At 46.7% G+C, this 26,669-nt stretch overlaps 1 protein-coding gene across 5 annotated transcripts; it reads right to left on the minus strand.

Annotated features, from left to right (window-relative positions):
• Window positions 1-23: 23 nt before the first annotated feature.
• On the minus strand, window positions 24-18,297 carry Aifm2 (AIF family member 2). Of its 5 annotated transcripts, none has more exons than XM_074079063.1 (10): window positions 18,170-18,297; window positions 15,883-15,960; window positions 10,335-10,525; window positions 9,890-10,005; window positions 8,183-8,302; window positions 7,670-7,762; window positions 5,051-5,159; window positions 3,665-3,817; window positions 2,376-2,576; window positions 24-1,858 (listed from the first exon to the last, which is right to left on the minus strand). In XM_074079063.1, exons 3-10 carry the CDS (start codon window positions 10,510-10,512, stop codon window positions 1,707-1,709), a joined length of 1,122 nt encoding a protein of 373 aa, XP_073935164.1. In that variant the 5' UTR covers window positions 10,513-10,525; window positions 15,883-15,960; window positions 18,170-18,297; the 3' UTR covers window positions 24-1,706. The 5 variants fall into 5 exon arrangements, with proteins under 5 accessions (XP_073935164.1, XP_073935162.1, XP_073935165.1 ...); XM_074079061.1 differs by having other exon boundaries at window positions 10,335-10,528; XM_074079064.1 differs by lacking the exon at window positions 18,170-18,297 and adding an exon at window positions 17,479-17,606.
• Between the last annotated feature and the right edge of the window lie 8,372 nt (window positions 18,298-26,669).

Here is a 26,669-nt window from a genome sequence, read left to right on the forward strand (position 1 = left end):
AAACAAAAGGAAAAAATAAAAGATTCAGTGTCTTTCTTACATTCTTTTATTGCAACATTTTTCTCCATTTGGAAAACAGTCCCCATGAATGGCTACTTCTACACCTTTGTAAGCAGAGAGCACAAGGCCTGTCACTAACAGGAGATTCCCATCAGGCTATACTAGGCTGCAGGTTAGACAGTACCGCGGCCTGTGTTTCTCAGGCAATGGAGGATGCCTCTGGAGAAGGGGAGTCTGCTGGCTGGGATCCACAAGAGCAAAGCCTTAGGCAAAGCTGCCAGGGGTCACCATCCTCTGGGAGAGAGGAAGAAGTCTCACTTGGACCTGGGCAACTAAATGGAACAGACTGTAGGGCACAGAAATGGGTGGAGAACTCCAGTGAGGGTGTGGGCCTGAGGATTCTGCCCCAGTATCCAGAGGCTACCATCAAACGTGAGCAGGGAGGGGCAGGAATCTCTTCCGCTGTGGACATTTATTGGATGTGGTTCAAAAAAGGTTCCTCTGTATCAGAAGATCTCTCTCCAACAGAAATTATTAGAATACCTTAGCATAGTCAGTGGCAAGCACTACTGCTTTAAGGCTGGGCCTGCAGACAACTGACAGTGGAGTTGGCCAGGAAAACCAGAAGCACAAAATCACAAAGTCCCTTAGGGACCCCTCCCCAACTCCAGCATCAGCTAAAGAACAGTAAACCACCTCCCTCATTTTTGGTTTTATATTGTTGCAGTTCCAAACAAAGAAATACATTGGGAGTCACCTACAGATCCCCTGCTCCCTAAAGGTTAACCAGTCAGGTGTCACCCTACATGGATCATGTATCTCCGATGCCTTTCCTTGAAAACATCAGCATCTGGCAAGTCTTAACTCCTGCCAGCTTCTTAAAAACTCACCATCATCATGGGATAGCCAGAGGGAAATTTTGTCTACCTCTTCCTTAAATGTACCTATGGTAGCAAGGATCAAAAATGGAAACACAGAAAGACTCATGAAGATTACAGAAGGTAGGGAGGAGCCAGGCACAACAGTCCCAGAAACTGCAGCACCAGCTACTGGGAAGGCTGAGACAGGAGGACTGCTTTAGCCTGGGAGTTGGAGGCCAGCTTGGGCACCATTAAGACCCTCATGTCAAAAAACGAAACAAAAACCCAAAAAGTCTAGGTGCTAACCATAAGTTAGGGAGTTTAAAACAGTGCTCCTATTAACAACCTGTTTATTGTGGAATGTATGAGCTTTCCTGAACTCATGTGGGAAAAGTTTTGGGTTGCAAGCCATCTCTCCACCCCAGCTCCTCTTCCCTTGCTATTCTCGTGCTACAGGCTCTCCTTCCTGTACTCACAGTCGGGATGCCAGTCACCAGGAGCCCAGATCTCACCCTACTCAGGGCTCTGAATACTACACCTAAGCCCACACACATGCATGTGCATATACATACACACACACATACGTACACATCTAAAAGAATACAGAAAGCTGCCTGTGTTCTTTCCAAGACCCTTTAGCCAGCTCAACTGCAAAGAGACCTTCCAAACATCTTTTTTTTTTTAAATGCTTCTCTCTGTTTTGGTTTTATACAGTTGTGTTTCCAGATAGTACACCATTGGCATCATATTCCCAACAAACAGCTTAGCCCTTTAGCACTTGTCAGGTGGATGGCCTTTGTCAAGCAGTCTGTCATCCATCTGTATTAGTGCTGCATCACCTGCCCATTAGGGTGGAGACTGCCTCATGGTTTTCCAGCTTGTGGAGACGAACAGGTCCCTGCTCTTAGCCAGCCGAACCATGAGTCGACCCACGTAGAAGCCACTGATCTGGCCCACGCCATCGTTTCTGCCCATGCTCAGGAGGAACGTGAGTGCACCTGTGGCAGAAACACACACACACACACACACACACACACACACACAGTAGAATCCTGCTTGTGGCCATGGCCTGAAATTCCCAAAGACAAACCCTTCAGACTCAGGGCAGGGAATGTGTATGACTTGTAGGAAGGCAGGTGAGTCCCAGGTTTAGGGGGGTTTTGCTTGGTTGGTTTTTGGGACAGGGTATTGCCATATAGCTGAGTCTGGCTTTGAACATGTGATCCTCTTTCTTGCCTCAGACTCCTGAGCACTAGTTTTACACAGCTTATTTATAAAGTGCCTTCAAGGGGAATGTCTCTGTCATCAGCTTTGAGACTGTAATCTGGTCTATGGCCATACCACCCTAAGCGCACCCGATCTCGTCTGATCTCGGAAGCTAAGCAGGATCGGGCCTGGTTAGTACTTGGATGGAAGACTGTAATCTGGGGGTGAGTCACCTTATAGCCCCAAAAGCCTTCCCCATGTCTAGCCCCAAACTCTCCAGAAACTGTGAAGCACCCGAGCTCCCCTTACCTGGCTTGTAGGCCTTGAGGGGCCTCTGTTTTAAGGAGTTGACAATGTTGGCCACGACAACATTGGCATGGAGGCCCGCGTGATAGGCCATCTTGGGCTCCTTCACATCAGCACAGTCACCGATGGCATAGACATTGCTATAGCCCTCCACCTGGAGGAACTCATTCACTCTCAGAGCACCATTGCCAGCCAGTCTGCTCTCTGCCGGGAAAGATGACACCCAAATCAAGCCCGAGTAGCCATGCTAAGCAGCTGCCTGAACAGGGGGATGAGTCCTGGGTGCGGGTCCAGTCACCTCAGAGGTGCAGGCCCAAGCCACCTGCTACAGTCCTGCCTGAGGTTTCCACCTCAGACCCTTCCTGCAAAGGCAAGTATGCCAATCCAGGCAGACACAGACAAAATACCAGCAAGCTTCATACAATGTACAGAGCTCTTTACAAGTTACAACAGCAAGTCAGGTCTTAAATTTCCCTTTGAACATAGATTGGAATTTTTAAACAAATGCAGGGGGCTCATAAATGGTAACTGGCTTTTCTTTCTAAGGGACTTACAAGGACTTACTTTTGAAAATACAGCACTAGGACAATGAGGTGCTAAATTTTGGGTTCTATGTCCATTAGAAGGAAGGGCTGGCTTCCTTCTGGATTGGACACAGGAAGGAGCTCCTGGTCAGGGAAGAGTGCTCAAGAGTAAATGTATGAGATACGAGGGACAAGAAGCAACTATAGAACCTAGACACTGAGTCCCCTGCACATACACGGAGGCTTAAACACATTAGTCCACCTCCTCCCAGGTAGCTAAATGCTAAGCTTTAAAGGAAGCTTTCATAGTCCCCACTCCCCAAATGGTCATTACAAGCCAAAGTAGCCAAATGTTTGGATCTGGTTTTGGAGAAAACTGGACACCTGTGAATAAAGACCTGACCCAAAATTTCGTCCACGTTCCTATAAAAGGAAATGGCTCTTTCTCATCCCTCTGAAGACTGTTTGCTTCTCTTATACTAGGGAGCAGTCCTAACTTTAGAAGATTCTGGCCACCTAGAACTAGGCTGTTATCATAGCTGAGCTCAGCAAGAAGGGACCTGCCTCCAAATTTAAAGTTCAAGGTGAGTAAATAAATAGATAAAGCTCAAGGTCACCATTCAGAAGAGAAAGAGCGAGCTTCGGGACAAAGGGGAAAGGCAGAAATACGTTGATTCAGGAGCTGAGAACTATAGGGCATCTCTGGAGAGTGCCAGAAAGTAAAGACATAGCCCGAGGATATGGCCATGACTCACGCCATCTGCTTACCAAAGGCAGTGTGGTAGGCAGAGCTGTTGATCTTGATACCATTGCAGAGAATCACCAGGTTGGTGGCCACCTCTGTGCCCTTGTCTGTCTGCACTTTGATGTACTCCCGATACTGGTTGAGAGGCAGCTCCTCCAGGTTGCTCACCCGTTCACCTGTCAGGGGTTCCATGACCAGGAGGCTGGCAGAGGCTAGGGCCCACGCCATGGCTGACCATGGGCAAGGCAAGGGCCACTGGGACCAGAGGAGGCAATTACTCCACTCCCACCTTCCCAGTCTGACCCTCCCTCAGTCTGTTGTCCTGCCCCACAAAGCACAATGCAGACACATCCAACGGCAGGAAAGTTCCAGGAAACCACTGGAGGGAAGTAAGGCTAAGCTGCCCAGGAAGTTCTGAGAAAAGCTGTTCAACAGAAGGCCTCAAGCACACAGCTGTCCTCTCCCATCTGGGCAAGAGACCTCCCAGTATACCATCAATCGAGGTGAAGACAGGGAAAGTGAGGGAAGCCAGCGTCCTATACTCCAGCCTGAAAGTAAGGTGTTCGTGGTCCTCTGCAACCAGTTACCAAAAGGAGACTGTGACAGTCATGAGGGACTTTAGTTTTTTTTTTTGGCAATACTGAGGTTTGAACTCACGGCCTCAGGCTTGCAAGACAGGCACTCTACTACTTATGCCACACTGCCAGCCCTTTTTGCTTTATTTTTCTAGTAGGTTCTTGCTTTTGTGCCTAGACTGGACTGGACCACAATCCTATTTATGCTTCCCATGAAGTTGGGATGACAGGTGTTTGTCACCACACCCAGCTTCTTATTGGCCGGGATAGGATCTCACCATCTTGCCTGAGATGGCCTCAAACTGTGATCCTCATCTCCGTCTCCCAAGTAGCTAGCAGTATAGGCATGAGAGAATTTCATAGCAGGTGCCTCACCTCCGTCCCCACAAAATATGAGGTGAGGCCCAGTGTAGTATAGTGTGGGCATCCCACCACTGGGATTAAAACTCCACTCTAAAATACTGGATGGTTCTCTTCCCTCCTGCTCTGGATGAAACCATGCTCATCACTCTGTAGGCCCTCTGCCACAAAACAACAAAATTCAGAGTCTATCTTTTAGATATACTTAAAAAAAATCATTCAGCATACAGGCATTCCCTATCTGCCCTGTGTCCAAAGCAACAGCAGGACATTCCTGCCTCTGTAACTTTGTCCCTCCAGCCGAACAAGACTCAAACAGGCTCTGATGCTTGAGACTGTCTGCAATGCTTCATGCTCAACGCCAGGTACAGTGGGAAAGAAAAAGGCTGGGTGGACACAGCCCCTCTTGCCAGAAGCCATGCCAAGCCCTGGGCCAAATGTCAGCAGGCCAGGGAGGGGTGCAGTCACACATACTCAGCAGCAGCTGCACGCCCTTCCGGAGGAGTATCTCCTTCACTTCCTGCCGCACACAGGACAGGAGCTCTTTGTCAGCCAGGGGCACTTGGGAGTGAATGAGAGTGACCTGGAGACAAAATGACACAGAGCTTGAGAGGGAACCCCTGAGTGTCTGGCTCCCTACCCTCCCACTTTACTGCTGAGGAGATTGAGGCCCCAGAGAGAAATAATCTGCACAGTACTGGAACTGTTCACAGTGAGCTGGGCACCAACCCATATTTCCTAGTTGTGACTCTTCCAGCAGACCCTGCACCCCTAGACCCAAAGACAACTCATGGGCCAACGTGTCAATGCACACCTTACGTAGGCCAGCTGGAAAATTACTTTCAAGCATCCTTGGGCACTTCCAATAATATAATCTATATATAAGTTGTTGGCATTCCAAGTTTATATTGGGCTGCTGTCAACATTAAGGCTGGTTCTAAATTTAGGATTTCCAGGCATGTCCAGTCTGTGTCAGCACAAGGAAGTCAGAAGCAGGCTGTTCATAGTTTTGAAATCAGATTTCCCAAGTTGAAATCCCATCTCTGACACCCAGTGACTTACTAAAATGGGCACAATCATCCCACTCAGGAATTTTGTAATGAACAAGAAAATGCATATAAAGAAGGTAACTCAGCACATATTAATTCCTCAACAAAAGTGACTTATATTACTCTGATTTGCCTAGCAAGTATAGGCACATAGATATTACACTGAGTTGGCTGAACTTATTTACTACTTCAGACTGGTCTTTACCCCTTTAACATAACAAGAAACATATATTGGTCTCTGCCCCCAGTTCCTGACACAGGGCACTTTTTTTTTTCCTTATAGTACTGGGTCTCATGCTTGCAGGGCAGGTACTCTACCATTTGAACCTCTCCATAAGCTCATGACACAAAGTTCTTTTCTCTTTTTCTTTTTTTTTTGAACTTGGGGCTTCACACTTGTCAGGCAGGCGCTCTATCACTTGAGCCACTCTGCCAGTGACACAGAGCTCTTAAAACCTTGGTAGATAAGGTCCTGAGAAAATCATTTGTTCTAATATTTGGTATTTGACCTAAGCTCCTGACCCAGAGTTTTAAGACCTTTGTAATCTTAGGAGAAATTTTCTGGGTGATGGGAGCATCTTTTGCTCTGATGAGGCTACCCGCACTGGGCTCCTGGGTTAGAGGCTGGCCACCAGAAAGATCAAACCATGACTGGAAGCTTGGGACTTTCAGTCCCACCCCCATCCTCCAGGGAGAGGAGGAGCTGGGGATTGAGCTCACAATCCATCAGGCCTAGGGGATAAAGCTTCCAAAACTCCCTACAGGTTTAGAGTGTTCCATGTTGGTGAACATGTGTCAGGTGAGGGGCATACCCCAACTCCCTGGGGACAGAAGGTCCTGGGCTCAGGACCCTTCCCAACCTTGCCTTATGAGCCTCTTCACCTGGCTGTTCATTTGTGTCCTTTAAACAGCCCTTTTTAATAAATCAGCAACCAAAGTAAACACTTCTTGGGTTCTATAAGCCACTGGATCATACTACTAAACCTGAGGGGAGGATCATAGGACCTTCCAATTTTGTAGGCGAGCCAGACAGAAGTGCAGGCACGCTGGGGACCTGCTACTCACTACTGGCATCCAGATGCAGCAGTTTTGTGGCACTGAGCCCTTGACATGCAGGGTCTGTACTAACTCATTAGTGTCACAGCTGAACTGAACTGTGGGGGCATCCAGTTGGTATTGGAGTGTTGGTGTGTGAAAAGCCCACAAATCTAATTACAGTTGTATAGAGTGTTAAGTACAGATAAAAGGTGGTTTTGCTGATATAACCCTCATGAATCAAAATGAGTAACTTTTAATGATATCAACCATTCATAATTTACAACAATTTGTCAGAGAACAACTATATAATTAAATTAGCATGGATTGATTATTCTTTTCAAAACCAGTATCTCTTTAGGGAAAAGAAGAACCATTCACAGGCTCTGTGTGACTTTCAGAAGCTGACCTGCATCAGCCTCAACCAAGCTGTGGCCTGCAGGACCCCCTGTGCCATCATCCCTCAGCCCTCACCAAGCCTAGGACAGGCCAGGCTCTTTTCTTTCCCTCAAGCATTAGAAGGGCCAGGGCAGGCTGGTGCAGACAAAAGGCACTGCTGGTCAATGGTTCCCCAGAATGGACATGTGAGGGACTGCAGTGTGGTCTCCTCCACTGCCATGGGCATGTGGCTGTAAAGGGCAAAATCCCAAGAAGCCAACTAAGGGTGACCTTGGCCAAGCTAACTGGCAGCAAAAATAGGTCATCAAAGTGTAGGTTTCATCACAGAGTCCTAAATTCTGAAGGAGACGGGGTGGGGAGTGTCAGCTTTATAAGGCCATGTCCTCTCCCTGGATGAAGACATACCCAGAACAGCTCTGTGGAGCTGTGGGATCTTGGATCTCTGGAAAAAATCTCTGCACAATCGCACTGTAGCCCAAGATGGAAAATGAAATTCAGCAGATGTGAGCAGAGCTCCAGCCTCCGAGGCCCTGAGCAAATCCCTGATGCTCATCAGATAAGGCAGGAAGAAGCCAGCCCCTCAGTTCACAGCACCTTCAGTCAGCCTCACCTCTTTCTCCGGATATTCTGTCTTAATCTCTGCTGCCATCTCCACTCCTGCAGAGCCACCTCCCACCACCACAATGAATTGTGAGCGCTGGACCTGTAGAAAGGAACGTAAAACCCACTGCCTGGTGGTCCAGCCTGAAGATTGGGCTCTCTGGCCAAAAAAGGGCAGAGAATTTATGCTTGGGCTCCCCACCCTACCTGGCAGGACTGCTGTAGAAACTGATTAAGGTCATGACTAAGCCTGCTGTCCTGAACACAAGGCTCTGTGCAATCAGAGAGCACACAAATACGAAGGGAAGTGAACAATACACACAATTCTGGGAGCTCCTGTCCAGGCCTCGGTGACAGGTCTAAGGCCTCGTTCTGGGAAATCTCTTCTTAATAACTCTCAGCTCTCTAGCTGCTTAGGCAACTCCGAGGCCCTCCCACATGTCCTCCCTGCTCCAGTCCCAGCTGTCACACCAGCTGTTCTTTGTTCTGCCTTCACCATCCCACTTCTGTCAGCGCAGCTCACCTGCTTCACCATGTCCTCATAGGCCTGGATGGCAGCCTGTTGGGAGGACAGCTCATTACATTTGCCAGGGAAGGGCCCGGTACTGCCTGTGGCCAGGATAAGATGTGAGAAAGGCAGGGCCTATGAGAGACAAGAAAAAACAAAACTGGAGGAGAACAGAGTTGGGGAGGCCTGAGTATCTACATCCAACACCAGGAGCCCACCAGCCAAGGAGCATGGGATGGAAGGGGTCTCTGGGCACACGGACAAGACAACCCTATTGGAGGGGAATGAAATGAAACCACTGGGGCCAAGAGAAGGCACTAGAACCCAGGAACTCCCTAAGGAAGCAGGAGAACACCTGGGCCATAGAACAGACCACCAGGGAATGGGAAGTGATCTGGCACAACAGAGGAAGAACAGTAAGGAGAAGGCAACACTTTTAGGAAATAAACAGGATTTGCACTTCCAAAGTGGAGGTAGTTTAGAATCTCCTGGATATTTTAGAAAAACACTCCTCCTACCCCTGCCAAGATTAGGGGGAGAGAGGGAAGAGGTAGGAAGGAAAAAAGGGAGAGGGAAGGAAATCTTGTTGGAGCCTAAATACATAAAGTTGACAAAACAGAGCTACTCCAATGCAAAGGTGGCTGGAGAGTCCAGACCCAGCTCAGCACCCACTTTCCCTTTGGAGCCCTAAGATGCCTATATGGACCTTTCCAGAGCCCAAGAGGCATGACCCAAAACTGCAGGACCAGGAGATGCTCAGTAATCTTTTCAACCAGAAGATTCTCTAACCTTAGATTAATTTAAGGCAAGTGATTCACACTAAGCCACATACTCCTTGAGGATAGAATTTGGTCTCCTATCTTCAGTCTCCCTTAGCTTTAAATACTGCATCAGGGGCTGAGCTGGAGCTGACCCTCAGTCTGATTGTGCAGACGATGGCCACTCATGGATGGAGCTCAAGTCTTTGTAGGGATACACCAGGCACCATGCTATATACACAGGGGTGCAAGACAAAGATGAGGGAAGTAAACCTCGGCCCCAGTGACTTCTCAATGCTGGGGATGTGACATCAGGCTTCATGCTTCACTTCTGCTTCTACCCAGTGAGGTGGCCTCTCAGCTGGGGCTCTGGGCTGAAACTGCCTGGATTCAAATCCCAGCTTAGTCTCTTACACATGGTTATACTACGTAACCATTTCACCTCTCTGTAAAATGAGGCTAGCTGGGCATGGTGGCCCACACCTGGAATACTAGATCTCAGGAGCTGAGCAGGAGGACAGAAAGTTTGAGGCCAGCCTAGGCCACATAGTGAGTTCCAAGCCAACCTGGGCTATATAGCAAGACCCTGTCTCAAAAAAATAAAATAAGTGCCAAGCATGGTGCTACATACCTGTAATGCCAGCCTGGGCTATGAGACTCTGACTCAAAAAACAAAAAAAAATTTTTTTTTAATTTAAAAAGAGGCTATACCACCTACGCTACAGTGTGGCAAGCATTAATGAGATTTATGTAAAAGCACAGGACAGGGCCTGGCATACAGGAAAGGCTCAGGAAATAGCTGCAACCATATCCTTGTGACTGGAGGGACAAAACCCTTGTTTATGAACATCTACATCTGCCCAGCACTAGATAGGTCATGGAGGCCACAGATGGCTCTCCACACTTGAGGGGCTCTGGTCCTCTGCTGACACCAGAGGATGGCCGGTCAGCCCCCTGTGCTCACCTCACCGTCCTGCAGCTGCACCGTTTGATTCTTCAGGTCAATCCCAACCACCTGGCCCTGCCGGAAGTTGTCCTTGAAGGTCACTGAGTAGGAAATGAATGTCTTTTTGGCAAACCCTGGGGAATGGACACAAAAGAGGTAAAGGGGTAGAACTGGGCTGACTCTTTTCTGAACTGTATACCAACAGGGACACCCTTGCCAGAGCTGGGTTAGCAGGTATACTTGGGTACTCTCTACCCCATAAAGTGTCCGTGTGGTCCTTGGGTCCTGGGAGAAGCCCAAGTTCTTACTCTGGGGTTTCATATGGTAGCTGCTTTCAGATTCTCTGAAAGCAGAATTTGGGCAACTTGCTTTAAGTGGAGAAAATCACCCCAGCTCTGAAACCACAGCCTCAGTTGTGACAAGATCAATCTTACAGAGGCAACCCCAGAAAGGAGCACCTTACCACTCTCCACAGAGGCCCGGAGGGCTGCCACATTGTGATGGAAGGAGTCCTTCGTGTCCACCAGCATGAAGGGGATGTTCAGCGCCTGCAGCTGGCTGGCGGCCGCAATCCCACCGAAGCCCCCGCCCACAATCACCACATGCAGAGCTCCCGCGTCCACAGAGACCTGGGACCCCATCTTGAAACACACACTGCTAGGATAGAAAAGAGAACACATCAGACTCGTGGCTGTGAGGACGGGGTGCCCACATGAGAAAGGCCTCACCTCAAATGTTGTGAACTGAGCTTTTTCAAAAAGGGGAATCTTAAGCTGTGCGCCGGTGGCTCATGCCTGTAATCCTAGCTACTTGGGAGGCTGAGATCGGGAAAACTGAGGTCTGAGACCAGCTCAGGCAAATACTTTGTAAAACCCTGTCTCCAAAATAACCCAAGCACAGTGTACTGGAGGTGCAGCACAAGTAGTAGAGCACCTGCTTTGCAAGTGGGAAGCCCTGAGTTCAAACCCCAGTTCCACAAAAAAAAAAAAAATCTTTCATTCATTAGGGAAATTTGAATTGAATTCAGAAGAAGAGCCAGCATACTTCCACTTCACATCCAGCTCCCTGCTTCCTTCTCCAGGGGAATCCACGGACTGTCCAGAGACAGTCTCTTCACGACTGTAAGTCATGACTCTTTTGCACGCATTAAACAAACTGTTCTGCACTTTGCTTTCACTCCATGTTTTAATGTCTGCTCAACACACTTGTATGGAGCTTCAACTTTGACATGCTCTTGTTGTGGATCCTGTGGTCAGACACACCGATATGATGATATGGTCCCTGCCCTTAAAAAGGCAGAGCTTAACAAAAGGAAGATGTGGGAAGATGTTAGAAGCTGGGCAGGTGGACAAGAAATGGTGGGCATTCTTGTGGGGACCTGGGCAGCACAGACCACACACACAAGCAAACACTGGCATTAGAGTATATTAACTGTACAAAATAATCAGTCTCATGATGACCTTTTCATACATGTATACAATGTACTTCCACTATATCCGCCTCCCCCTCACCTTCTCTTTTCCCCTTCTCCTTCAAATAGTTCCCCCTTCTACTTTCATGTCTTGTTTTCAAAATCTGGATTCCATTAGAGAACAATGTTCAATTTGTCTTTCCGAGGCTGGCTTATTTTGCTTAACATGATGATCTCTAGTTCCATCCACTGTCCTGCAAATGTCTTCTTCTTTATGATTGAATAATACTCCATGAGTGTGTGTGTGTGTGTGTGTGTGTGTGACATTTTCTTTATCTATTCATCTGCTAATGAGCATCTATGCTGATTCCATGATTTGGCTATTGTGAACAGTGTCACAATAAACATGGGTATACAGGTGTCTCTACTGTATGCACTTTTGTTCCTTTGGGTATATGTCTAGGAGTGGTATAGCTGATCATATGGTAGTTCTAATTTTAAGTTTTCTGAGGAACGACCATACTGATTTCCATAGTGATGGCAAGAGTCTACATTCCCACCAACAACATATAAGGGCTCTAAAGGGAAATTCTTTAAGGCCTGTGTTAAACAAACACTACAACCAGATTCTGCTTTGCTCACAGGTCACTAGCTTGAGCTCCAGGTATAAGGAGAACAACTAGCAGGGTGTTGTCACACCATCTCTGCTATGGTTTGAGTATGCCCCCCTGACCCACCAAAAGCATGCACTGGAAACTTAATCCCCAAAGTGGCAGTGATGGAAGTTGAACCCTGATGGGAGGGGTTTGGATCATGCAGGGTCCACCCTATGAATGGAATAATGCCAATTCCAAGAGGCCTGAAGGCTTCAAGTTTGAATTCTTGCTCTCTCACCCTTCTGCCTTCCACCATGGGATGATGCAGCAAAAAGGCTCTAGCCACATGTGGCACCTTGATTTTGGACTTTCGGCATCCTGTAAGCCAACCTATTTATGCTCATTATAAATTATAAGTTACCCAGTCTGTGACATTGTTATAGTAGCACAAAAGAACTAAGACAGATGTGATATGACCTGAGGCCAAGACAGTGAGATGGGAAAAAGGAACATGTAGACGGCAGGTTACTCATATAGCACTCCTGGGACAACTAGAGGACATATCCCAAGAAATGGGGACAAAAATAAATAAATAAGTCCTTTTAGGAGAAATCTCCAGGAACATCTGCTGGTGAGAAAGGGGGAGGAAGAAGCACTATTTGGCCAGCTCCACAGAGAGAGGTAAGACCAAGGCCCTGCCCAGGGACAGGAAACAAAAGAGCCATATCTGAGGAGTATGCCCACAAGAGGACACAGGGCCAGGTCTGCAAGCTGGGCCGCCCAAGCTCATTCATGCTCACCCCTAGACTGGAGCATCTTGACCAGTTCCCAGCAAACTAAGAGCTAAAATTTGGGAACCCTTGGCCCAGAGCAGGAAGCTGAGGCCACCTGAGACAGTGGAAAGTGTTGGGCTGGGTCACTAGAGGGTTAAATGACTGAGCCCAGAGGCAAAAGAGGAAAGTAGCCAGTTGTCCAGCCCATCTGGAAGACCACCGAGGCATCCCAGAGTCTGCCCCACAAGAGCTGAGGAGTTGGCTGGGGCTATAATCAGGAGGTTTGTCTCCAATCTATCTGAACCCCAGAGAAGACCCCATAGGTTGTAATCTTGAGACTCTGGACTCACTGGTGTGAGCACAGCTGCCCAGCCCATCCGAGCATAATTAATCCCAGCTGTTGAGGGGTTGCTGGGAATGGCTCCAGCAACAGGTGAGCCACTGGAGGGGCTTACTGGAGAGATGCACAGGGAAAAAACAAGACTCACTGCAAAGGGAGCAGCCAGATAGGCCTGAGTGGGTGCAGGGAAGGGTGCTGACTGCGGAGGTAGGGGGGAGGACATGGACTCTGAGGTCAGCCTTGAAGGGCAGTCTCAGGATGCTGAATAGCTTCATGGGTGAGTGTGTTCCAATCCATCTGGGACTCCCTCAGGCAGCATTGTGGCACTGGAAGGCTACTGTGTTTGGACATTTTTGTGGCTGGGACACAAACTCCCCCCTCTCTGGGCCTTAACTTATCCTCTATAATCAGAGTAGTTAAAGGCCCGACCAACTCTAATACCTGTGACATCCTTGTAAACACAGGTTTCCAAGACATGGTGGCCCCAAGATGGTCCCAAATCTTCCCACATTTATGGGGATAGCTTATACTTCCAACTCTAGGCACTGTTTTCATTGGTGCTCAAATCCCACTGCCTAACTTCTCCTCTGGGGTAGGAAGGCACAAAGGAGCATGGGAAGATCTGGCACAGAGGATTTAAAACTGTTTCTCATTGGTAAAATAGCCCTCAGTGCACTGAGGCCTGACTATCCTACCCATTTTACAGATAAGAAAACTGAGGCAGGGCTGGGACCAGGACAAGTCCCCAGGGGACAGTATGACTTTCACTACTCCAAGTCCTCAGCAGGGTTGTCCAGAGCTGATCCTGAGTATTCAGGCTGAACCTGCCAAGTGGGTAGAAGGAGAATCTCCTGGGGGTCCAGGACCCAGCAGGACTCAAGGAGCAGCCAGAGGCAAAAGTAGACACTAGAAGCTGGGCAGAGCCTGGGAGCATCGGAGGCCAGGAGGTGGTCAGGGATGGGGTATATTTCACCTGCTCCCTTCTGCATGGGCTCCTCTGGGCCAAGTCCTCAGAGCTGCCAGCCAGTGAAAAAGTCACACTGGACCACCGAAGGAGTTTCAAGGAGGACATCCTAGACCCTTGAAGACACTGAAGGCCTGCCATGCACTGTGGGCAAACAAGCCTGACCCAGTCCCTCCTGAGGGCTCCTTCCCGGGGAGGAGAGAAAGTCAGCGGCCCGAGGCAGGCTAGACAAGCAGTGAGTTGGCCAAGGGAGTTAGGCCCCAGATCCCTCAGCACCCCCAGGCTCATCAACCTGCCTCACGAAAGGGCAGACTCTTGTGTCACCCAACTAAGCACCCTGTCCCCCAAGACAAATGCTTCTGGAGTTCCCAGCTGGGGGCCTGGGCCTGAAAGCACACCCAGGTCTGTAGGGGCACAAGACAGGACCAGGGGAGTGAAAGCCCTTTCTCACTCAGAGCTGCCTAGGCCTCGTCTAGAATCCTTCTCTCCTCCACTGACCTCTGACACCCGCACTTGGAGGATAGGAGGCTAGTGACTCTCCAGCACATTCCACTTTCCTCTATCGCAACCCTTGCCCAACTCTCTTGGATAGCCAACTTTCCTTGGCTGTCCTAGCTGTCAATTCTTGCTTGGTCCACAAAGACAGCAGATTCCCCTCTGCTGGGCCACGATCCACTTTGTCAAACAGGCAAACCAAGGGCTTAAGCCACGGATCTGCATTTCCAGCTGCACACCCAGCAGATGCTCAAAAGCATGTGTGGAATGAATGAATGTTTGTGTGTTCTAACATGGCGGTGGAGCTGAGCAACACCAATCAATGAGAGACTCCAGTAATTCATGGAAAACTCCATAAGTGAGAGACCATAGGACAAACCATTATACACCCACATAATGAAAATTCTATAGCTCTTCATTTTTAACGGGTGAATGACATTTCTACATGGAAAGTTTGCCCATGAGAAAGTCAGGCAATAGAACTGCCTTATCCCATCTACAGGCAGTGAAACACATGCCCCTTGGCAAGCAGGCACACACATGATTACTATAGCTGGCATTACCTGTGCTTTTACCTTTTTACCTGCATCTTCACAAGGAATAGCTGTAGGGTTTTCTCCCTGTTTTTTTGTTGTTGTTGTTGTTGTTTTGGTTGTTTTGTTTTTTTTTCAGTACTGGGGTTTGAACTCAGGGCCTCCTGCTTGTTAGGCAAGTGCTCTACCACTTGAGCCACCAGCCTTTTTAGAAGAGTTCATTAATTTGCCCATGGTCAATCCTCATCACACCTGAGAAGCTCCTTGAACCAAAATGATTATAGCAGTCAAAAGTCAGGTTTTTCTTTTTTTCATTGCCTTTTTCATATTGTTCACAGTGTTTTTAAACACTTCTGTATCACTTTTACAATAATAAAGATTTAAATGGTAACAGGCTGGGCTGGCAAAATGGCTCAAGTGGTGAGCACCTGCCTAGCAAGCATGAGGTCCTGAGTTCAAACCCAGTATTGCCAAAAAAGAAAAAAAAAAACAAACTGTAAAAATGGTGACAGGCTTATCACCATTTAAATTTTTAATTGAAATATAATTCATAAAAAAAAAAATCACCATTTAGGCTGGGCACTGATGGCTCATGGCTGTAATCCTAGCTACTTGGGAGACTGAGATGAAGATCTCAGCTCGAGACCAGCTCAGGCAAATAGTTCACAAGACACCATTTCCAAAATAACCAGAGCAAAATGGGCTAGAGGTGTGGCTCAAGTGGTAGAATGCCTGCTTTGCAAGCATGAAGCCCTGAGTTCAAACTCCAATACACACACCCCAAAAAATACCACCATTTAAAGTGTTAATTTGGTGGGTTTTACTATATTCACCAGGTTGTTTCACCACCACAAGTTTCTAATTCTAGAATATTTTCAGCTGAACATAGGGGTACACACCTGTAATCCTAGCACTCGGAAGGCTGAGACAGGATTTTTAAGTTCAAGGCCAACCTCAGCTGCAAAGTGAAACCTTGTCTGAAAAAAAGAAACAAAGAAAGAAAATTTTCATTACCTCTAAATCCTCCCTACAGCACCAGCCCCTGGCAGCTATTAATCTATTTTCTATGTCTACACAGTTGCCTATTTCAGACAATTCATGTAAATGAGATCATAGGGAATGTGCCCTTTTGTGTCTGGCTTCTTTCTCTTAATATGCTTCTTAAGTTGTTGCTTTTGTCAGTGTTTCCCTCCTGGATATGGCTGGATAACAGTCTAGTATATGAATATACACATTCTGTTTACATTTATTAGTTGAGCATTTGGGTTGTTTCTACTACGAACATGCGTAAGCTTTTGTGTCCAACAGTCTTTAGTAAATAGCCAGGGGAGGAAATGCTGAGTCATAACACAGCTCTAAGTTTAACTTTCTGACGCTTGAGCAGAGAGGAAGTGCCAAGATTCAGGAATGTTAGCTTAGAAGGCCCAAGAAAACAGAACAGCAGATCTTAAGTAACTTTACCTTTGTTCCTACACACACACACACACACACACACACACACACACACACACACCACACACACACACACACCACACACACACCACACCACACACACACACACCACACACACCACACACACACACCTGAGTCCACACACACACACACACACACCTTGAGTCAATCCTGTTTTCTCTTTCAGACACCCAGCCTGAGGACTGCGGGGCCTGGCTCATGCCTGTAATTCTAGCTACTCAGGAGACACAGATCAGGAGGATCATGGTTCAAAGCCAGACTGAGCAAACAGTTCACAAGACTATCTGGGAAAAAAAAAACCTATCACAAAAAAGTGGGGGACAGAGGGGACTGGTGGAGTGGCTCAAGTTGTAGGCGCTGAGTTCAAACTCCAGTACCACTAAAAAGAAAAGAAAGAAAGAAAGAAAAGAAAAAGAGTAAGAGGCCTTTAAGAATCCAATGGAAAGGAGGAAGTGGCATGTTTGCCAAAGCTGTCCAGAGGTCAAGCTTCAAAAGACCAGGAAGGGCCGTGTGGATTCTAATCAAAGCCAGAACATCTCCTGTCTTGCTTCATAAGGATCACACATACAACACACATGCAGCTTTTTGAGTCATCATGGATTATGCACAGGGTACAATTCAACACTGGCCCTCTGAGCAACCTTGTATCCACAGCCACCAAAACACAAGAGAGGACCACTAAAGTGTGACTCCTTGGGCTGTAAATACCTCCTCTACCTCCTAGGAGAGGGAGCTAAGAGCCAGCACTCCACAGGTAAATGTACCCTTGAAAAAAGACCAATTGCTGAAAGGATGCAGTCTGAGCAGGGTGTCTTCTGTCATGCACTAAAACAGAGCAGCTCTGGGGCAGACCTACTGGGGTGCCATATCCCAGTCCTGTACCTAAAACCTAGGCCAAAGTGCTTGCCCGTGTCCATCCTCCTCATAGCCAGTCATCTTGTGGACTCCTTAGCACTCCCATAGTCTGCTAGCTTGTGCACCTGGTCCCAGAATACACAGGCCTGACCAGCTCCATCACTTACAGGCTGCGTAGACCTGGGCAAGGCCGCATCCTGGCTGGGGCTCAGTGTCCTCCTCGTGAAACAGAGGCGCCCTGGATCCGCGGTTACAGGCGGTAGGCTGGAACACCACCTCTCCAGCGCGGGAAGCTCTGAGAGCATGCGCACACACTAAAACCACGTGCTGGCCTTGGAGCACAGGTGCAGAGCCGGGAAACCTGGAAGACTCTTCCCAAACTGTGTCTGACTCTGCCCTGCGCCTGTCCTTCTTGCAAGTTGATTTCAAGCACTGCCATCACTTAGTTTAGCCATCGCTGAGCGTCTTTGTCTCCGCTGGGGACGAGCGGGACTCCTGGTGCACCCCGAGTCTGTGGGCACATCTGCAGCCCCCACTGAGCTTTTCCTCTGCCCTCAGACACCCGCCTCATTCCGTCCGAGACCCTCCCAGGATCTAGGCCACACCGCCCCGCGTCCCCCGCTCGCCCCGCTCCCGGGCCGGGGCCCATCTTTCTCAGAGAGACTTAGTAGACACTAGGGGTCGGCGGGGAGGGTGGAGCGCCTCCTCTGCCCTGGGGTGTTTCACCCACTCCGAACGGCCCGAGCTGTGTCCTAGGCAACGGCCCCTCCTCCCAACGCCGCGACTGCACGCCCCATGAGGGTCCCAGTCCCACCCGAGGCGCAGGGGACCTCGAGCCGACCGGCTGCGCGACCTCACCTGCTGCCGCCTCCCGCCGCGCCCGCACTCCGCCCGGCTCCAGCCGCTGGCGTCTTCCGGCGCCGGAGAGCCCGAGGCCCTGCGGCCTGGGCGGGGCCCCGCGCTCGTCCTCCGCCCCGCGGCGACGCCCGCGCGCCCCCATTCCGCGGCGCCACGCCCGCCTGGGCTGGCTGTCCCCTGCGTCTCGAGGGACTGACCTTGACCGCGAGCGAACGGCCTCGAACTTTGGAACAAACGCCCCATAAGGCCGACGTCGCCTCTCTGGCCTGTCAGCGCCCCAAACTCCAGCCCCAGCCCCGCCCGAGCTACTCGGACCCTGCTCAGTTTCCGGGAGACACCTGTAGAGTCGCTTGCCAACATGGCTGAGCACTGTGCTAGGCACTAAGGGATAAAATAGCAAAACAGACGTAGTTTCTGTTTCGGTGGAGGTGATAGCCTGGGGAAAGGAACCAGTAACAACTACATCTCTAGTCAGAAAGACTGGAGGCCAAGGGTGCACAGATCTCTCTCCTAGAAGCAGGAGTCAGCTCTGGACAGAAGAAGAAAAGTGAACTCCGGTTGCGCAAAGACCTACGGGCAGGACAAAGATTGGGAAGCAACAATCCAGAGGTGGGATGAAGCTAACGCAAAAAATAACCTGTCTCCATCTTAATGCAAATATCAGCACCTCCCTTAAGAGCTGTGGGAAAGTTCCAGTGAGATCACTTACGGGAAGGTTGCTGCTGTGTGTCCAGCAATGGATACACAGCTAGCTCCAGTATTACAGTTATTTTGTATTGCAGATTAGGTCGTCATATCCTTTCAGTTTGTTGGTAGTTTCTTTGATCACAGCCTAGCTCTCTTTTGAATACTACGCTTCACCTTCACCTTTTTGTGGACATTCACACCAAGATAGCCATTTCTGTACCTTTTCTAAAAGCTGTGCTCATGGGTAGGAAAGGGTCATAGAGGGGGTGAATGTAATCAAAGTACAATGGAAATCTTACAATGAAAATCCTAACTTTGTACAATGAGTATAAGCTAATAAAAAGACGGAGCTGTGGTCAAAGACCTTTTTTATCCCCCACTCCTGATAGAGGGCATATTGTGGCCAATTGCGTGTAGAAGACACAGTGCCTGGACTCATCTCCAGCTGTGAGGGGAAGTGATGTCCCCCACCAAGCACCTGCCTCTCACCTGTCCACACCGCCCAGACTGCATCTTCCAGTTCTCTGGAATTCTGGTTTTTATCAGCTCAGCATGCCCACACATGCGGGACAAAGAAGGGGTTGTAGTCAGAGGTATAGAAGTCTCTGTCTTTTCCTCTAAGTTGCTGGGCCACAAAGGAGAAACCAGTGCCAAAGTGTGGGTGTAGAGAGCCTGTGGGCCCTGTCTGTCCTAATCCTGCCTGGCAGGGACTATTAGGAAGCCACTGGCTATGGCTAAATATGAGGTCTGCCAGTTGAACCAAGCCCCACATTTGTCCTGGGCTTTGCAAACTGCCAAATAAGTTTTCATTTATTTTTTTGGTACTGGGGCTTGAACTTGGGGCTTACACCTTGAGCCATTCCACCCGCCCTTTTTTTGTGAAGGGCTTTTTAAGATAGGGTCTCCGAAACTGTTTGCCCAGATTGGCTTCAAACCTCAATCCTCCTGATCTCTGCCTCCTAGGTAACTAGGATTACAGGTGTCAGCCAAGAGAACCAGGCAGCTTTCATTTTTTTATTCCTCAAACTCTGAAAGTAGTGCAGGTGTTTCACTCTGACACCAAGAAGTCAAGGATACCTTATACCTGTTCTTTGGGCAGAGACCTCATTTTGCTGGACTAAGGTGTGAGCCACCAGTGCCTGGCTCCAGATGAACATTTTTAAATTAAGATAATCCACATGCCATAAAACATAAAATCAGTGGTATCAAGGTTGTGCAACCAATAGCACCACCTAATTCCAGAACATTTTCATCCCCCAAAAAAGAAACCCCATATCCATTAACAGTCACTCCCCATTCCTCCCTTCCCTGGTCCCAGCCCCTGACAACCAGAATGATTTTGGGGGGAGGAGGCTTGTCCTGGTGTTTGAACTCAGAACCACTTGTACTCTACCACTTAAGCCACGCCCCCAGTTCTTTTGCGTTTAGTTTGTTTTTCAGATAAGAGCTCATGCTAATTATGCCTGGGTCAGCCTCAAACTGAGATCCTCCGACCCACTTCCCTAATAACTGGGACCACAGGCATGCACAGGCTCATATTTTTCATTTCTGATGAAACAATCCCACCAGTAGTCTTAGAAAAATAATAGCTAATATTGAACACAAACTATATACTTTGGACACCCCCTCAAGTTTATTTTTCACACAGGTCTTGCAGGATAAGTGTTAGTAATCTCCATTTTGTAGTTGAGGACACTGAGACCTCCACAGGCTAACGAACTTAGGCCAAGTCACTCGGCTAGAAAAGCAGAGGAGTGAGGCCTTGAACAGAGGTCGGAACCATGACCCTGAAGCCAGAAGTCCCTCAGCAAGGAACAAATCATCCCTAAGGGAGCCACAGGTCATGAAGCAGGCAAAGCCTAGTCTCACTTGTGGTGTCAAGCAACTCTGAGAAACTTACTGGACACTTGCCATGTGACACAGAGGTGGACAGAGACATTACAGCCTGCCTGGGACAGGGAGATGACACTAGAGCTTGGGTAAGTCAAGGAAGACTTCCTGGAGGAGCTGGGCCTGGGCCTGAATGGAAGAGGATCCAACTGGCAAAGTAAAAGGGGAGGACTCCAAAAAGCACAGAACAAAGCAAAGGCAGGAGGAGGAGGGAGAGAAGTGAGTGGCCCAGCACTGGGCTCAGGCATGTGTCAAGGCTGGTATGGCCCATCTGTCTCAAGCCTTAAAAATCAAGGTTTCGAAGATGGAGGCTAGAGGTAGGAAGCAGAAAGTGAGCCTCCTATAGTGAAATCTTGGAGAGATGCTGGAGACACACTTTGCAGGCATAATCACCGAGAAAAGGCATAACTTTGACCCCCCCACATGTCCAGCCGGTGCAGAGAATCTCCACTTCACGTTAAACGGAGAAACGAGGAGGGCCCCCGGGGCCGCCAGTGGCCAGCGCCCATATGGCTTGGGAAGACGCGGACCAGGTGAGCTTCGCGGTACCACGGTAGCCCCACAGACAAGCCTGGGCCAGAGCAGCATAGCCCCCTGGACAGACTGACCTCCACCCGGGAAAAAAAAAAAAGAGAAACTGAGTAATAAGCAATAAGAACAGTTAAGACACACTGGAAAGAGGATGGGGCGCCCTGAGTGCTGAAGATTGGGGGAAGGGAACCCTTCCCGGGACTGTAAATAAACAAGCCGGGCAGGCCGGAGAGCCTCTGGCGGGAGCGGGGTGCGCGTCCAGCAACCAGGAGCGGGGAAGCTTGTGAGAGGAGGGAAGACCCACTTCCCACGGAACTGTAAACAAACATGGCTGCAGGTAGGAGCAGCAGCACCACCCAGTAAGCAGGAGCAGGAAAGCTTCTGAAAGTGGCAGTGGGAGGAAAACTTCAGAGGAGAGGGGGAAGACCCACCTCCCACATGAACTGTAAATAAATACGCAGGCCTGACAACGCGGGGGCAGTGTCACCTTTCCCAGTGCTTGGAAAGGGGAAAGCCTGTAGCAGAGGCTCCCGCACAGGAGAACTCTGAGCAAACAAAGCCTGTGGGACCAGGTGAGTGCTAGCTCACCCCAGAGATCTGCATAAATAACGCAGCCAGCTACAGGCTGAGAGCAGCAGGCAGGCAAGCCACAGTTGCAGATACCACTCTCAGAACTGTCTCCAGACGCTTTTTTTTCTTTTTCTCCCTACCTTTGATGAGAGAACAACCGAATTACACCTGCAAGCCGAAAAACTTACTGAAACTGTATTGCATTTGAACTGGGGACACTTGGTGGGGCTTTGTGTGTGTGTGTGTGTGTGTGTGTGTGTGTGTGTGTGTGTGTGTAGTTTTGTTCTACTTTATGCATCCCCTTTGATGAGACAACTACAGAACAACATCTGAGGCACCAACTCCAGGACTGGAGATTGAGATGGACACCCAAATTATTAAGACTGAAACTGCATTGCATATAAACTTGGAAATTTTTTGGTTTTTTTTTTTTTAATTTTCTATTTTTCATTTTATTTTAATTCATTTTTATACATAGATATTACTTTCATTTACTTATTTTTTATTTTTTTTATCTTTGATTTTCAATCCTCTCTCTGTCTCTCTAATGTCTGTTCAGCTTACTGTCGATTAGTACACTAACACGCCCTGTTTATACCTTTGAAACTCTCTTGTCTGATACCTTGTTCTGCTTTCTCCCTCTTGTCTGTATATTTGTTTTCCCCTTTTCTTTAACTTCTTGCTTTCCATCTCAGCTCATTCTTCCATTCTAAATATTACCATTGTTATTATTACAAGCTAGAAAATACTTAATTACACACAGTACAGGGATAGTAACAACACCAAGGACAATGACGGGAAGACAGAAAAAACAGGGAAACCAGTTTCCCCACAGCAAAAAATTAGTACAGGAACCAGAGGGGAATGAAGAGAACAGAAACTCAGATCCAGACTCCAACAAAATGAAGATAAACTATGCCAAAGGACCCAATGAAGCCCACAAGAATAATTTAAAAGAAGACATACTACAAGTACTCAATGAGAATTCTATAGAGATGATACTGGATAGGGTCAACCAAAATGTACAGGAGACACTCAAGAAATTCTAAGATAATAAAAATAGAGAATTTGAAAAAGCAAAAGAAGAAATAAAGGAAACCATAGAAGCACTGTATAAACACCAAAGTGAAAGAGAGAACACAATGAATAAGTGGATAAATGAACTCAGGACAAAAATAGACAACAATAAAGAAGAAAACTGCCAGGATATGGAAAACCTCAGAAAAAAGAACGAAACAGACCTGCAAAACAAAACGGAAGGCCAATCCAGCAGAATAGAACAAACAGAAGACAGAATCTCAGAACTTGAAGATGAAATGGTAATTAAAGGAAAAACCGAAGAACTATTAATTAAACAACTCAAGACCTGTGAAAAGAAAATGCAAGAACTCACTGACTCCATCAAAAGACCAAACTTGAGAATCATGGGCATCGAAGAAGGAGAAGAGGTGCAAGCGAAGGGAATGCGTAATATATTCAACAAAATAATAACGGAAAATTTCCCAAATCTAGAGAAAGATATTCCCATACAAATGCAAGAGGCCTCCAGGACACCAAACAGACCAGATCAAAATAGAACTACTCCACGACATATCATCATTAAAACAAGTTCAGAAACTAAGGAAAGAATATTGAAGGCTGTAAGAGAGAAAAAACAAGTAACATACAAAGGTAAACCCATCAAAATCACAGCAGACTTCTCAACAGAAACATTAAAAGCAAGAAGAGCGTGAGGTGAGATCTTCCGGGCACTGAATGAAAATAACTTCAACCCCAGGATACTCTACCCAGCAAAGCTATCATTCAAAATAGATGGAGCAATAAAAGTCTTCCATGATAAGCAGAAACTAAAACAATATGTGACCACAAAGCCACCATTACAAAAGATTCTGCAAGGGATCCTGCACACAGAAAGTGACACCCAACTTAACCATGAAAAGGCAGGCAGCACCAAACCACAGGATAAGAAAAAGCAAGACAGTAGAGAGTAACATCAAGTTAGGTACACACAATCAAACCTTCAAACAACTAAGACAACTAAATGGCAGGAATCACCACATACCTATCAGTACTAATGCTTAATGTTAATGGACTTAATTCACCCATCAAAAGACACCGTTTGACAAAATGGATTAAAAAAGAAGATCCAACAATTTGTTGCTTACAGGAGACTCATCTCACTGACAGAAATAAGCATATGCTTAGGATGAAAGGCTGGAAGAAGATTTACCAAGCCAATGGCCCCCGAAAACAAGCAGGAGTAGCAATACTTATCTCTGACAAAGTAGACTTCAAACCTACATTGATCAAACGAGATAAAGAAGGACATTCCATACTAATAAAAGGGGAAATAGACCAAAAGGAAATAATAATCATCAATCTGTACGCACCCAATGTCAACGCACCCAATTTCATCAAACATACCCTGAAAGACCTAAAAGCATATATAACCGCCAACACAGTGGTTGTGGGAGACTTTAACACCCCATTATCATCAATAGATAGGTCATCCAAACAAAAACTCAATAAAGAAATCCAAGATCTAAAATATGCAATAGATCAAGTGGACCTAGTAGATGTCTACAGAACATTTCATCCAACCTCTACACAATATACATTCTTCTCAGCAGCCCATGGAACCTTCTCCAAAATAGATCATATCCTAGGGCACAAAGCAAGCCTCAGCAAATATAAGAAAATAGAAATAATACCGTGCATACTATCTGACCACAATGCAGTAAAAGTAGAACTCAACAACAAAAGTAAAGACAAAAAACATGCAAACAGCTGGAAACTAAATAACTCATTACTTAATGAAGAATGGATCATCGATGAAATAAAAGAGGAAATTAAAAAGTTCCTGGATGTCAATGAAAATGAAAACACAACCTACCGGAACCTATGGGACACAGCTAAGGCAGTCTTGAGAGGAAAGTTTATAGCCATGAGTGCATATATTAAAAAGATTGAAAGATCCCAAATCAATGACCTAATGATACATCTCAAACTCCTAGAAAAACAAGAACAAGCAAATCCCAAAACAAATAGAAGGAGAGAAATAATAAAAATAAGAGCTGAAATCAACGAAATAGAAACCAAAAGAACCATACAAAGAATTAATGAAACAAAAAGTTGGTTCTTTGAAAAAATAAACAAGATCGATAGACCCCTGGCAAACCTGACTAAAATGAGAGAAAAAACCCAAATTAGTAGAATTAGGAATGCAAAAGGGGAGATAACAACAAACACCATGGAAGTCCAGGAAATCATCAGAGACTACTTTGAGAACCTATATTCAAATAAATTTGAAAATCTTGAAGAAATGGACAGATTTCTAGATACATATGATCATCCAAAACTGAACCAAGAGGAAATTAATCACCTGAATAGACCTATAACACAGAATGAAATTGAAGCAGCAATCAAGAGTCTCCCCAAAAAGAAAAGTCCAGGACCTGATGGATTCTCTGCTGAATTCTATCAGACCTTTAAAGAAGAACTGATACCAACCCTCCTTAAACTGTTCCACGAAATAGAAAGGGAAGGAAAACTGCCAAACACATTTTATGAAGCCACTATTACACTTATCCCAAAACCAGGCAAAGACACCTCCAAAAAGGAGAACTATAGGCCAATCTCCTTAATGAACATTGATGCAAAAATCCTCAACAAAATAATGGCAAACCGAATTCAGCAACACATCAAAAAGATTATTCACCACGACCAAGTAGGCTTCATCCCAGGGATGCAGGGGTGGTTCAACATACGAAAATCAATAAACGTAATAAACCACATTAACAGAAGCAAAGACAAAAACCACTTGATCATCTCAATAGATGCAGAAAAAGCCTTTGATAAGATCCAACATCATTTCATGATAAAAGCTCTAAGAAAACTAGGAATAGAAGGAAAGTTCCTCAACATTATAAAAGCTATATATGACAAACCTACAGCCAGCATTATACTTAACGGAGAAAAATTAAAACCATTCCCTCTAAAATCAGGAACCAGACAAGGATGCCCACTATCTCCACTCCTATTCAACATAGTACTGGAATTCCTAGCCAGAGCAATTAGGCAAGAAGAAGGAATAAAAGGAATACAAATAGGTAAAGAAACTGTCAAAATATCCCTATTTGCAGACGACATGATCCTATACCTTAAAGACCCAAAAAACTCTACTCAGAAGCTTCTAGACATCATCAATAGCTATAGCAAGGTAGCAGGATATAAAATCAATGTAGAAAAATCATTAGCATTTCTATACACTAACAATGAGCAAATGGAAAAAGAATGTATGAAAACAATTCCATTTACAATAGCCTCAAACAAAATCAAATACCTAGGTGTAAACCTAACAAAAGATGTGAAAGACCTGTACAAGGAAAACTATACACTTCTGAAGAAAGAGATTGAGGAAGACTATAGAAAGTGGAGAGATCTCCCATGCTCATGGATTGGAAGAATCAATATAGTAAAAATGTCTATACTCCCCAAAGTAATCTACATGTTTAATGCAATTCCCATCAAAATTCCAATGACATTCATTAAAGAGATTGAAAAATCTACTGTGAAATTTATATGGAAACACAAGAGGCCACGAATAGCCAAGGCAATACTCAATCAAAAGAACAATGCAGGAGGTATCACAATACCTGACTTCAAACTATATTACAAAGCAATAACAATAAAAACAGCATGGTACTGGCACAAAAACAGACATGAAGACCAGTGGAACAGAATAGAGGATCCAGATATGAAGCCACACAACTATAAGCAACTTATCTTTGACAAAGGAACTAAAAATATACATGGAGAAATA

The sequence above is a fragment of the Castor canadensis genome, chromosome 7 (genome assembly GCF_047511655.1).
Source record: "Castor canadensis chromosome 7, mCasCan1.hap1v2, whole genome shotgun sequence".
In the NCBI taxonomy this organism is placed as follows: domain Eukaryota; kingdom Metazoa; phylum Chordata; class Mammalia; order Rodentia; family Castoridae; genus Castor; species Castor canadensis.